Raw genomic sequence first — 14,044 nt, 5'->3', positions numbered from 1 at the left:
CAAGAAAATAATAAAGGCATCCCCACAGCAGCTTTACAGAGGATGAGGCAGCATTTATGTATTTGACTGCTCAAGTTTCTGTCTTGTCACTGTCTTACAATAATGTGGATCTAGAAACTACAGTAAAAGGAAGAACTTTTCAGCCCACCGTGTGGTAAGTTAAATAAGTACATACAGAAGTCGTTTCTTTAGTTTTCTGTTTACATCACAATTTTGGTAACTCACTTTCTCTTTTTTAATTACAGAGAAAAACATCTATGACTTCATTTCACTCAGCAGCTAGATGGTGTCCAATTGTCTTAAAATTGATGACAGTTTTCTCCATGAATGTCCCCCATGGTCAAATAATGCTTCTTTACAAGAAGGAACAAAGAAAGTTTAAATGCTGAGGACAGTGGACGATACAGCTGAAAGAGGGATCAAGCTGATGCAAGACTTTCACAGTTTAATCAGACAAAAGCAATTTTTGTTACATTACATGCAAGAACACCAAAAGATTATCCTGACTGCAGAAAGCAAACTTCAATAAGAAAATTTAAGGAATAATGTTTCTACAAGTATATACACACACATTTTTACAGCGTATAAACACAATTTGGGTATACTAGTGTTTTATTTACAAAATAAACATTAAGTTTTAAAATCATTCCATTCTCACCCATTACAATTTTTTTGTCTCATGTTTGGCATCAAGTCAGCACGTATTATAATAATTGCAATAATATTTAGTATGTGAGTTATTAAAGTCAATCAGAAACCACACCCATCTTTTCATCACAAAATTGACAATACCTTGATGTATCAGGACGTGTCCTATCAATTGAACCCCTCTTTTAGTCAGGTTGTGCCACAAATTTCTTTTTTCCTCCAGCCGATTCAGCACCTCTTTATTAGTCATTTTGTCTATCAATATAAAATCTTCAGTATTATGAAAAGTAAAGTTGCCACTCACCATATAGTGGAGACACTGAGTCACAGATAGGCACAATAAAAAGACTGTCACAAATAAGCTTTTGTCCAGCTAGGCCTTCGTCAAAAATAGACAACAGACACTGAGAGTGACTTCAGTTGCCACAGACTGCAATTGTGTGTGTGTGTGTGGGGGGGGGGGGGGGGGGTGGTGTCTATTTCTGACGAAGACCTAGCTGGCTGAAAGCTTATTTGTGACTGTCTTTTTGTTGTGTCTATCTGCGACTCATCCGCTGTATGGCGAGTGGCAATTTTCCTTTTCATAATATTGTAACATTCCAACCTGGATTTTCCATTGGTTAATACAAAATCTTCAGCATTCTTCTGTAGCACCACATTTCAAAAGCTTCTATTCTCTTCTCACCTGGACCATTTATTGTACTTGTTTCACTTCAATATAAGGCTATACTCGAGACAAATAACTTCAGAAAATACTTCTTAAACCTTAACTTCATTTTAGATGCAAACAAATTCCTCTTTTTCAGAAATGCTTTTCTTGCTAGTGCCAGTCTACATTACATCCTCTCTAGTTTAGCCATTATCAGTTATTTTATGGCCCAAACAGCAAAAATCATCTCTATTTTTTAGTTTCTCACTTCCTAATATAATTCTCTCAGTACCATCTCATTTCATTAGACTAGAATAGAAGAGTCAAGGTCTTTCTCCAGGATAAGAGCACACAAAAGAGTGACCTACCTCAAGGCAGTGTGCTCACTTCTATGGCTTTTAATATTTGCACCAACTATCAGCCCACTGCAGCAGAACACTCCACACATTTCACTTATGTTGACGATACAGCAGTGGTTGCTCAAGGGGATGGTCTGAAGATGTAGAAGAAAAGTTCCCTTCATTGTTGGATACACTTGGACTTTACTATGAGGTCAATCAGCTGAAACCAAATTCCAACACAATTCTGGCTACAAATCTATGTTTGCCTTTCTTTAACCTATGTTCTAAGGTAAGTCGCAGGTTCAGTATGGCCTCACATGTTCCTACATTGCTCCGGAATTCATCAGATTTTTCCCGAGGTCTGCTTCTACCAGTTTTTCCTTTCTTCTGTAAATAATTCATGACAGTATTTTGAAACCATGACTTACTGAAATGATAGTTTGGTAACATTCATACCTGCCAACAATTTTTTAAGGAACTGGTTTTATTACAGTCTTCTAGACTGAGGGTATTTTGACTATCTCACATATCTTGCAAACAAGGAGGAATGGTCTTGTCATGGCTAAGTCTTCGAAGTATCTCAATAATTCTGCGGGAATTTCTTCTACTCCAAGAGCATTTTCAGTCCTCTGTCAGATTCTTCTCACAGTACCCTACTTACCATCTCATCTTCATTTATGTCTGTTTCTACCTGTATAGCACTGTCTTCAAGTTGATTTCCCCAATCTTCCCGGTGGGGATCATGATGGCCTAAGCACCACCTAATACTTCTGCCCCACTTGATGTCACTATGCTATGGTAACTGAGTAGCTATTGCAAAATTAATGTTGATTGCCATGGCAGCACTATCCAGATAGTGCTGGTCACCAGCACCAAGAATGCCTTCTGAGGAGGCCACACCTTCCAGAAACCTACATATAAGCCGACCTGGGCCAATTGTAATTCTATCGCATTACTGATGCAGTGAAAGTGTGCACTGGTTGGTCTATTGGTTCGGTTCTTGTTATGGATTTGCTTTATAAGTGTATGCTCTTCGGACTCTGTTAATAACCAGTTGGACTCTGATGCTGCACAAACTGGGCTTTGCTTGGACTTCTTTCCTAAAGAATATAGCTTTCTTTCATGATTCTTAAATCAAGTGTTTGCTAAGATTAAATTGTGCTATGTGCAAAATTCTACCCTTTCATTCCTTTTCCCCAGTCCATGTTCTTTTCTTACAGTTCCTTCTCTTCCTTTTTATGCTACTGATTTCCAGTCTCCCAACACAATTAAATATTCATCTCTCTAATTATCTGAATAATTTATTTCACCTCATCACATGTTTTTTTTTTTAAATTTCTTCATCATCTGTGGAGCTAGAGAGCATACAAACTGGCACTATTGGGGTGGGAGTTGGCTTTGGGATTACCTTTGTTATGATAGTATGTTTTTTATAGTAGCTTATCTGCAGTTCTATTTTCTTATTAATTATTAGCAATCTTAACATTCAAACAACAAGGTGACAGAACACTTGTGATAAAAAATATGTATTTCAATCATTTAAGTGTTTTCAGAATGCCTATGTAGCACCAGGAATATTCTTGTTTTAGTGAGTGAAAGCGCAATCCACACACAACTTAAAATACTCAATGATTTCATTTCGCGAGGAAGGGGCGAACGGGATTTCTTATACAGCATTAATTTTCTTTTAATTTACTAAGAAAAATTAATGTTGAGTGACAACTTACCTCAGAAGTCTAATGCAAATAAGACAATATTTATGGCAAGCTTCACTGTTTTCATTTTCTAGTCTTCGAAATAAAGCTGCCCACAGTCTTTCAAGAGTCTCCTTATCATTTTCATGGAAACTATATGTTTGAATGTGCTGCAAAATATACACAAACATTACACTGTAGCTAGAAGCATTTCATATTACTTATAACTGCGATGTTAAAGAACAGAACATAACTCTGGATTCTAAGTAAATCATTGAGTCTACACCGATTGTATCATGAAATTCTTACAACACAAGGCACAAAGTTTATCCTAAAAATCAACAGTATTATTTTCCTTACAACTTGTCAGGGCAAAATATTCTCTCTGTTTCTTCATTAACCCTCAAGCAGTTGCACCATTTTATAACGCAAGCAGGCAGGTGGTGTACTTTGTACATATGTCAAGAATAGCTGTCTATTATGTTACCAAAATAAAATGTATGAGCAATAAAACAGTTTCACCTTAGTTTAATTGAACAACAACAAAATAAACTTACATTATACAAGCTAAGTCAGTGTTTAATTAAACAATAATAAAATAAACTTTCATCATATCAGTCTATTGCATTGTAGAAGTGTTACCTCACAGCAGAGACTCACTCAAAGCACCAAACAGCACAGTTGCTTCAGATACCACCTATATACTTATTCGAGTGCTAATTATCTTGAAGACAACTGCTTCATATTGGGTTAGTGCAGCTAGCTCGGAATCTGGGTCACTTTCATGCATGGATTGTACATTTTTTCTCACCTAGCTCGCTGTTTATTTTATATTACTGCAGCTCTCTTGGATGTGTGACACCACAACTTATCACAGTGTTAGCTGAAGCAATAGTGAACGAATAACTAGGGTCTCACAATTTCAAAACAGCATTGAAACTGTATGAGTCAATGTTAATTGTGGCTGGCACACTTTACACACAGGCACGCCCGCTCGAGGGTTAAATCCCAAATATCAGTTATTGTACTGTAGAGGCCAAAATTACTGGCACATACAATAAAGCACAATTTAATTCCAACACTCTTTATTACAATGCCTTTTGTTTACCTGTCCACCACTCTCGAGCAACTTCTGATAAAAATCCAAGTTGAAGAGACTCTAGTTTTGCTTGATGATGTGTTGCCAACTAAGATTGTTATGACTTGCACTTCTGGCCTGCTCTGAAGAGCACTTGACGTTACACTATTATTGGTTCTTACATTTAATAGAGAAGTTTTATTCCAGCACAACTGAGATCACACAAGATCTTTACATAGAAACTAACTGACAATATATTTATTTTGACATTATCTCCCACTAGTATGGAAGAGAGTACTATATCTACTTTGCTCAACAAAGCTTTTAGATCACCACGAGAATTGCAATCTCAAATGGCAAGAGATCTGTATTTTTCCTTTACCAACATTAAACTCCTTAAATTTTTAATAGTATTGCAGCTATTCCAAAATTCACAATAATTTACAGTTGGTATTTGAATACTTTCATGTCTCGGAATACTTTCATTTATTTATTTTACATTGCATTTTCTAATATTCTACATTAGAACATATTTTCTGTCTACAATTACACCGAGTTGACAAAAGTCATTGGATAGCAATATGCACATGTACAGATGGTTGTAGTATCGCACACACAAGGTATAAAAGGGTAGTCCATTGGTGCAGCTGTCATTTGTACTCAGGTGATTCACATGAAAAGATTTCCAATGCAATTATGGCCATTCGATGGAATTAACAGACTTTGAATGCAGAATGGTAGTTGGATATAAACGCATAGGGCATTCCATCTTGGGAATAATCAGGAAATTCAATATTCCAAGATCCATAGTGTCAAGAGTGTGCCGAGAATACCAAATTTCATGCATTACCTCTCACCATGGACATCACAGTGGCCGACGGTCTTCAATTAATGACTGAGAGCAGCAGCTTTTGCGTAGAGTTGAAAGTGCTAACAGACAAGCAACAATGGTGAAATAACAGCAGAAATCAGTGTGGGATATACGACGAAAGTATCCATTATGACAGTACAGCGTTATTTGGCATTAATGGGCTATGGCAGTAGACCGCCGATGTAAGTGTCCTTGCTAACAGCATGACATTGCCAGCATCACCTCTCCTGGGCTCATGACCATATCAGTTGGACCACAGATGGCTGGAAAACCGTGGCCTGGTCAGACGAGTCCTGTTTTCAGTTGGTAAGAGCTGTTGGTAGGGTTTGAGTGTGGTGTAGACCCCATGAAGCCATGGACCCAAGTTGTCAACAAGGCACTGTACATGCTGATGGTGGCTCCAGAATGGTGTGAGCTGTTTACATGGAACATTGACTGGAAATGGTTATGTTCAGCTACTTTGAGACCATTTCCAGCCATTCACAGACTTCATGTCCCCAAACAATGATGAAATTTTTATGGATGTCAATGCACCATGTTACTGGGCCATAATATTCGTGACTGGTTTGAAGAACACCCTGGACAATTAGGACGAATGGTCTAGCCACCAAGTTTGCCCAACATGAGTCCCATCCAACACCAAACATGAGTCCCATCGAACACTTACAGGACATAATCGAGAGGTCAGTTTGTGCAAAAATTCTGCACCGGCAACACTTTCACAATTATTGACAGCTATAGAGGCAGCATGGCTCAATATCTACATCCATACTCTCCAAGCCACCATGAGATGCATGGCAGAGGGTACATCCCATTGTACCAATTATTAGGTTTTCTTCCTGTTCCATTCACGTATAGAGCATGGGAAGAATGACTGATTGAATGCCTCTGTGCATGTAATTATTCTAATCTGCAGCTGCAGGGAACTTCCAATGGCTAGTTGAGTCTATGCCATGTCAAGTTGCTGCACTACACCAGCCAGAAGCAGCTCTGGTGTTTTGTAACACCAGTGTATGCTTCTACATTCACTTTAAGTTAAATAATAACAACACTACAATTACAAATACAACAAAAATTACTATTACCTCAGAACTACTAATACTACCAGTGTCACTATCTATATTACTGCTTCTATATTTACACATGTCTAGTTCACAATTATTATTTCTGTTATTATTATGTATAACCACATTGATGAAAGGAGATAATGCAGCATGCAAAAGGGAATACATGCTTCTACTAATGAGACTGACAGGAAGAGCAAACTGCAAAGCAAGAATGGACAGCTGAAAAATGCAAGGCGGTACAAGCATGCATGATTAGGTGAAAAATAGACATGTAGGAAAATCAGCAACCTTAGATGAAAAGAGAAGCAGCTGTATGAATATCAAGAGCTCAGGTGGTAAGCAAAGAAGGGGAAGGAATACACAGAAGGAGTGTGTAAGGGAAATGAACTTGAAGACTATGTTGTAGAAAGGAATGAGGAATTAGAGGAAGATGAGATGGAAGACTTGATACTGTGAGAATAATTTGACAGAGCACTAAAATACCTGTTTCAAAACAAGTCCCCTGGAGTAGCCAAAATTCCCTTAGCAGTATTGAGGTCGTTGGGAGAAACAACCAGTTTGGAGGATGCAATACGGAAGACAGATTTCAATTCTTGGTACTAACAGTATTTTTTCCTGTCATTGAAGGGCTAGAATGGGGACCATTTAGACATATATTGCCACTGAGGAGCTACTGGAATGATAAGTAGTGGCTTCCAGGTCTACAAAACTGACAACAGACAGGAGGGTGGTGTGCTGACACTATATCCTTCCAGAACACATCCACATGACACCAGATGGCAAACGATGACACAGCGATCAGTTGCTCCCTATTGACCCGACCAATGCCAGAGTGGCAGGGCATTTTTGGTGAACCAGCCATAACAGAACTATTCCACATGGTGTGCAAAATATATAGACAAAATACCTACACATTTCAAGAGGTATGTAGCTCCATAAAATGTAGGTGCTGACAGGTAAGAATATTACTAAGTCATTTAGTTTAACAAGTCATGGTTGCAAAATACTGCTAGATTATTTACAAATGAATGGTAACACTGGTAGAAGCTGACCTTGGGGAAGATCAGTTTGGGTTCTGAAGAAATTTACAAACATGTGGGGAAATATTGATCCTAAAACTTATCTTAGAAGACAGATTGAAGAAAGACAATTTTTTGTCTGCAGCATTTCTAGATTTAGAGACAGCCTTTGATAATTTTGACTGGAATACATTCTTAAAAATTCCAAAGGTAGCAGGGCTAAAATATAGGAAGTGAAAAGCTATCTACAACTAGTACAGAAACCAGACTGCAGTTGTAAAAGTTGAAAGGCATGAATGACAAGCAGTAGTTGAGAAGGGAGTGAGACAGGGTTGTGGCATATCCCTGATATTACAATGAGCAGGCAGTACAGGAAACTAACGTGAATTTTTTTTTTTGGAAAGGGGATTAATGTTCAGGGATAAGAAATAAAGAATTGTGATGTTTATCAATGACATGGGAGATATAATGGAAAATGTGATACTGTGGGAATGGCAAACGTCCATAGGTTCACAGTGTCAAGAGACAGCAAAGGACTTGGGAGTGCAGTTGAATGGAATGCATAATGACTTAAAAAGATGTTATAAAATAAACATCAATGAAAGTGAAGCATGGGTAATGGAAGGCAGTCAAATTGAATCAGACAATGCCAACACAAATAGATTAGGAAATGAGACACTAAAAGAAGTAGATGAGTTTTGCTTTTTAGAATAACAAAATAAGTTGAGGTGATTGAAGAAGAGGGCGTATAAAATGCAGACTAGCAATAAAAAGAAAAGCACTCCTGAAAAAGATAAATTTACAAAAATAAATTTCTTGTTACGAACTCTTTCCTGGTGGTATTTATCTAGAGTGTAACTTTGCATGGCCATTAATCATTGTAGACAAGAATTTTTGAAATGTAATGCTACAGAATAAAAGTTGAAAATTAGATGGGTAGATGGAATGACTAATGAGGTGTTACTAAATCAAATTGGAAAAAAAAAAGAAATCTGTGGCATGACTAGATTAAAAGAAGGGTTTGGTTGACAGGGCACACCCTGAGGTATCAAGGATCCATTAATTTGGTACTGGTATGAAGTGTGAGAGAGAAAAATGGTAGAGGGAGACCAAGGCTTGAATACAGTAAGCAGGTTCACTCTAAAATTAGATGGGTACGTGGAATGACTAATGAGGTGCTACTAAATCAAACTGGAGAAAAAAGAAATTTGTGGCACAACTTGATTAAAAGAAGGGTTTGGTTGACAGGACACACCCTGAGGTATCAAGGACTGATAATATTAGTCCATAGTATCAATGTACACCTTTTTAAGTATTGCATGACATCCAGTTTCCAAATCGGTTCTCAAGGTACCCTTCTCAAGAATCATTACACCATCAGCACAAACCACCAGACCTATGACTCAATGATTTTCTTGCAGCTATCCTAGGAATGTAATCGGCACATATCCCAGAACACAGGTCCACAAATGGATCCTTATGGGCATCCTTTGGAAATCTTTTCATTCAAGTGTTGATCTGGAAGTGCAAGTCTTACCTCTGCATCCTGACAACAGTCTTTCATACAGCTGCGTAGAGCTGTAGGAGAATCTAAATCACTTACACAATCAAAAAGCTCTCGTCACAGAGACCAAGTGGCATGGTGCAGTGGTTAGCACACCGGACTTGCATTTGGGAGAACGATGAGTCAAATCTGCATCTGGCCATCCGGTTTGGGTTATCCAAAATTTCCTAAATTGCTCCACACAAATGCCAGAATGGGTCCATTGAAAGGGCACGGCTGATTTCGTTCCCCATCCTTGAAACATTCCAAGCTTGTGCTTCATCTCTAATGACCTCAATGTTGATGGGATGTTAAACACTGATCTTCCTTCCTTTTCTCGTCACAAAGATGGTCAAACAAACCCAGCCATATCTGGCCACTGCGTATTTCTGTGAAGCACTTCTTGCTAAAATCATTGCCTCTTTTACAGCATCCTTTGTTGACTTCCCCTTCTGAAGCCACTCTGATGACTGTTTCCATACAGCAGTCTGGTGGACAGCAATTTTTCCAGTAATTTTCCTAAAGCGCCTAATAGGTAGATTGGACAAAGGACTTAGAAGGTAGAGGATCATAGTCCCATACTGTTGGCATTCTGCGCTGTAGGAAACTTGCATTGCTCAGCTGGCAAAAGTGTGGACCAATTTGCAGATGAAGAGCCTGCATAACTTGGCCGGGAATGTCATCAGGGCCCAAGGATTGGCTTCTTTTGCGTTTCAATATTTCTTCCTTGACCTTCTACTCTGTAAAAGGACAATCCACTCAATGACTTATTCACATTTCTCTCCATTTTTATGAAGTTTCTATGTTTGGTGATATCAGCTGCTTCAGCATCACCTGAGATCAACATAGGCCTACTCATTGAAAACTGAGTTGATTGTTGCTAATTCTCAGTCATACACCCACCTTCACCATTTAATATTGATAGCATAGACGGTGATTTTACTTCTTGACACACAATTCTGATCATGTGCCTCAACAATCAAGACACTGATTCTGTGTCACAAATTGCTTCCAGCTACTCATTCCCACTTGTCACAAGATTTCTTGAAACTGCTGCCCCTGGTTATTGTACCATTCAAGTCTCTGAGCAGTGTCATCATCTAACTGTTTCTGGTTCAATCTCCTTACTCTCTGACTTATTTCCTTGATCTTTGGGGGCCTTTGTTCAATGGAATTTGTCTTCTTGATTGAGTAGGTCTGATTTCCAGTTTTGCTTGCTGTTTTGTACTGCACTTGCTAGCTCTTCTGTTTTTGTACCTCTAACGTCACTAATAACTACAGACTACAGACAGAAAAAGTGATTTCTCATTTGGTTCTCGAGGTCTTTCTGCATGTTAAACTGCATTTTGCCAGCTGTAATTTACTTGGTGGGAAGGTGCCAAACCACAAATCCAAAGGTTTCAGGTTCATGATATCCCCAGGGTGTTGATGTGTCATTTATCACTTCTTTCATTTCTGGCAATGTTTGCTGATGTGAAAAATGTTGAGTTGCACCGTGGTTCGAAATTCATATTCAGTTGTATGTCCCCCTATAAATGGCTGAATAAGTCTGTTCAAAGGTTGGAGTAAGCCAAAACCGTACCACTCCCAATAGGATCATACCTAGTCCCGCCTCCTTGGGTGGTTAGAAACTTTTACATGGGTCATGTGTTCACTACATTATTGCAGTAAATTTATGCTGTGGTGTTCAAAACAGTCTTTGGATTGATAACTGCTTTACTTTTTTTTCTCTTCCACAGAATAATTTCTGTGAAAGTTCAGCTACTAACCTTTCGGCCACACATTTGATAGCTAATGTGCAGTCTGTGTTAGATTTTGCACCAGCTCTGCTTCCTACAACGGGAGATTTCCATCTTTATTGACAACATCTATGTTAAGCTCCATAATGATTTCCTGCAGTAGCATCCTCTTTTCGCCCTATACTACTCTGTGAAATAGTGGGGCTTTGTGTTCAAATTCATAGCAAAAATTAAAAGTATCCTTTCCCCAAGGCAAATAAGATATTTAAACTTCTCCATGTACCCACATATGACACAGCCAAGATGAAAATATCTTGTTATAGTACTCCTGCCTCCTTGGGTGGTTAGAAACTTTTACATGGGTCATGTGTTCACTACATTATTGCAGTAAATTTATGCTGAATATAACATTTGAAGTAATTCATTTTTGGCCCTGTGTGATGACCGAACGAATGTGCGGCATTTCAGAAAAATTGTGTCAGCTTTCATGTATGGCCCTTGCAGACGCAAAATGTTGATTTTCAATTTCCCCCACAACTTTTTCAATGTTGTACATGATGCTTTAACCTCTCATACCTTGCAATACCACCCTACATCTTGCAGCATACATACAGCAGAATTCTATGACCCTCACATACTGAACCAATGAAATCTATCATTTATGCACACACTGCTGAATTTTCAAAAAAAATTTACTTTCTGTGATGGCATGTTGTGCTGAAGTGAGTATGTTTGGCATACCAGTCACTGCTAATATTTGGTATTTGCAGACTCCATAATATTGCACAACCTGAGCAAATTCTGCTGACTGCAGCACGAGTCTCGTAACACTACACATATTCGGCAGTTAAACTAAATAACTTTAGGAATATAATTATGATCAACCTGTTGCCCCCATTGTAGCTAGCAGGGATCTGCTCATGAACTTTGTAGTCATATCTATAACAAATAAAAAAATGAAACATAAAATTAAATCCCCACAAATAAACAACACACCACATTGTAATTCCAAACCCAAAAGCTGCCCAAAACTGCCAACATCATAACAACTCATTAACAAACCATCACAAACTCGTTCAGTATCGTTCTCACAAAAAGCAACGTTCTCACCAGAAGTCCAACGAATCACCAACAGCACTCACAAACAATTTAGAAACATAAGCATCCAACGCTAGACAGTGCCACCACATACACCACCATGCCCTTTGCAAGAATGCCCCATTTCAAGTGCCATGCCACCATGACGTCACACAACAATACCCGTTTCAACATGGGCCAAAGCAGACAAGTGGTATCGTCAGCTTCAGTGTAAGCTCTTTTTCTTCTAGGAACTAAGAAAAGTCTTGGTCTATGAGGTGCATCTCAGTCTTTATCCACAGTATCCTGTGTTGCCTCGAGTAGTGCTCTCTCGTTTGTCTTGCAGTTGCAACCAATGATCCTGAAATTATGTATTTGTACTTAAAGATCAAATACCTGCTGTTATTGCTAGTGATGTTGGTGCATTGTTATAATATTCCTTCTCAGCCATCCATAATACTACAGTTATTTCTGTAATGATGATGCCTTGTACAATAACCTCTGATTGAAAGACTTGTTTCAAAGAATGTATCATGTTTGCAACAGCTCCAAATTTTTAAATTTCCTACTTTCTGTAATTATTTTCTGGTTCATAAACAATATCTATAAGGTCATGTTTGTAAGGAATAGTTGCCACAAAAATATTTACATAAAATATATTTTTCTTGTTTCTATGAGCATTCTCATTCACCGTGGATTTGGATTTTTGTATCTGTAGATATGTTTTTTGTCTGCCAAATGTACAACAATTGTTTTGTTAAACTGTTACAATTTTTCAACAATATTCTGAGAGGTCACCATCTTGTAAAAAATTACTATCTTCTCTGTTCTATCTCCGTTCGCTTCTGAATAACAGTTACACTGAGACAAAAGTATACCATAAATTTAGTAGACTTTGGGTTTCTCATCAATGCTTCCAGTTTATTAACAAACCTTCTGACGATTATCAGGTCCTTATGACATGAATGGTCATCATCATCATCTTCCTTTCAAGGATTAGGTTGTTGCCTGTTCCGAACTCACCCACAAACAAAATCATTCCCATATTTTTTGAGGTCTTCCAATATCTCTTTTCCCATTAAGATTGTAATTCAAGATCTTCAGCAGAATTCTGTGACCTGACATTCTCGCGAAGTGTTGTCTCCAATCTTCATGATATTTTTTAATTTTTTGATTCCTCCTCCCAAGGGACACTGCCTTATTGATGGCACTTTCAGTGCCAGGTGGAAGGGTTTGCAGTGTTCCACGAAGTTGAGTGCCGTGCCAGTGATGGCGTAGATACTGGCAGGGTCACCCCAGCCGGAGTGGTCTCGACTGAAGAGCCAGACAAAGAGTCCACGACGCCGGGTAAGGAGGGCTCTAGACGCATGGTGAAGGTGGCTTCCTTAAGGGAGGCAACCCCGACAGAAAAATCAGGGAGGTCGCCATACCTAAAAGCGGTACCACATCTACACAGTGCTCGTAATACAAGCAGGGGATTGTAGATTAACTGGTGAACTCAGAAACAGCCTTGTCTACACGACTGGATCAACTGATGACAAACTGATCAGAACTACCACGGAACAAAATACAAATTGTTTCCACTAGGCCCTAATTTCAACAAGTCGTAGCCCAAAGCTATAACAACATAGACTCAAAGGATCCTGAAAGCTGGATTTCTGGAGATACGTACGAACTTTAATGAACTCCTAGGGTACAAACAGAACTCCATAAACTACAATTCCTTATCTAATGATACTAAAGTTGAGGAATTATTTTCCACAAGCTGAACCGCAAACGAAAGTAAATATTATAATTCGTATCGGCAACTGATTTAGAAAAAGGCATATACTCCTGGGATACATCCGTCCGAGATATATATAATATGTGACAGGTAACGATGCAACTAACACATTCCCTGAAACAAGCAACAAATTAGCGGAAGTTACCTTCTCCGCGAAGTCTTTCACAACTGTAGACGCCTCATCGATGGATCCGCTCTCTAGTTTAAAAAGGGAATTATCATCCATGATACACGAAAGCAATATTTACGTATATGAAAATTTACACCATAACTTGTTGAGAAAACCAATAACAAGTACTACGAGCTGTCAAACATACAAACACAGCCTCCAGGAAGAAGCTCCAAAAGATATCACACTTGACGAAACATCGATTACAAGGTGAAGTCCATAAATATTTCTACCCCTTTACAAATGCGAAAGTTAAGGTATATTTCATTTACATCTACATGATTACTCTGCAATTCACATTCAAGTGCTTGGCAGAGGGTTCATCGAACCACAATCATACTATCTCCCTACCATTCCACTCCCGAA

General features: G+C 38.5%; 1 protein-coding gene across 1 annotated transcript in view; it reads right to left on the bottom strand.

The window, feature by feature from the left end:
* The window catches only part of LOC126199032 (synembryn-A), a 130,441-nt gene extending 116,607 nt beyond the window's left edge, over positions 1-13,834 (bottom strand). Inside the window, exons 1-2 of the mRNA XM_049935733.1 lie at positions 13,655-13,834; positions 3,366-3,502 (exon numbers count right to left, since the gene is read on the bottom strand). Coding sequence (XP_049791690.1) covers positions 3,366-3,502; positions 13,655-13,735 — 218 coding nt within the window. The 5' untranslated portion in view covers positions 13,736-13,834. The remainder of the gene's footprint in view (positions 1-3,365; positions 3,503-13,654) is intronic.
* Between the last annotated feature and the right edge of the window lie 210 nt (positions 13,835-14,044).

The sequence above is a fragment of the Schistocerca nitens genome, chromosome 8 (assembly GCF_023898315.1).
Source record: "Schistocerca nitens isolate TAMUIC-IGC-003100 chromosome 8, iqSchNite1.1, whole genome shotgun sequence".
NCBI classification, from domain to species: domain Eukaryota; kingdom Metazoa; phylum Arthropoda; class Insecta; order Orthoptera; family Acrididae; genus Schistocerca; species Schistocerca nitens.
This window is presented reverse-complemented; position numbering and strand designations above follow the sequence as displayed.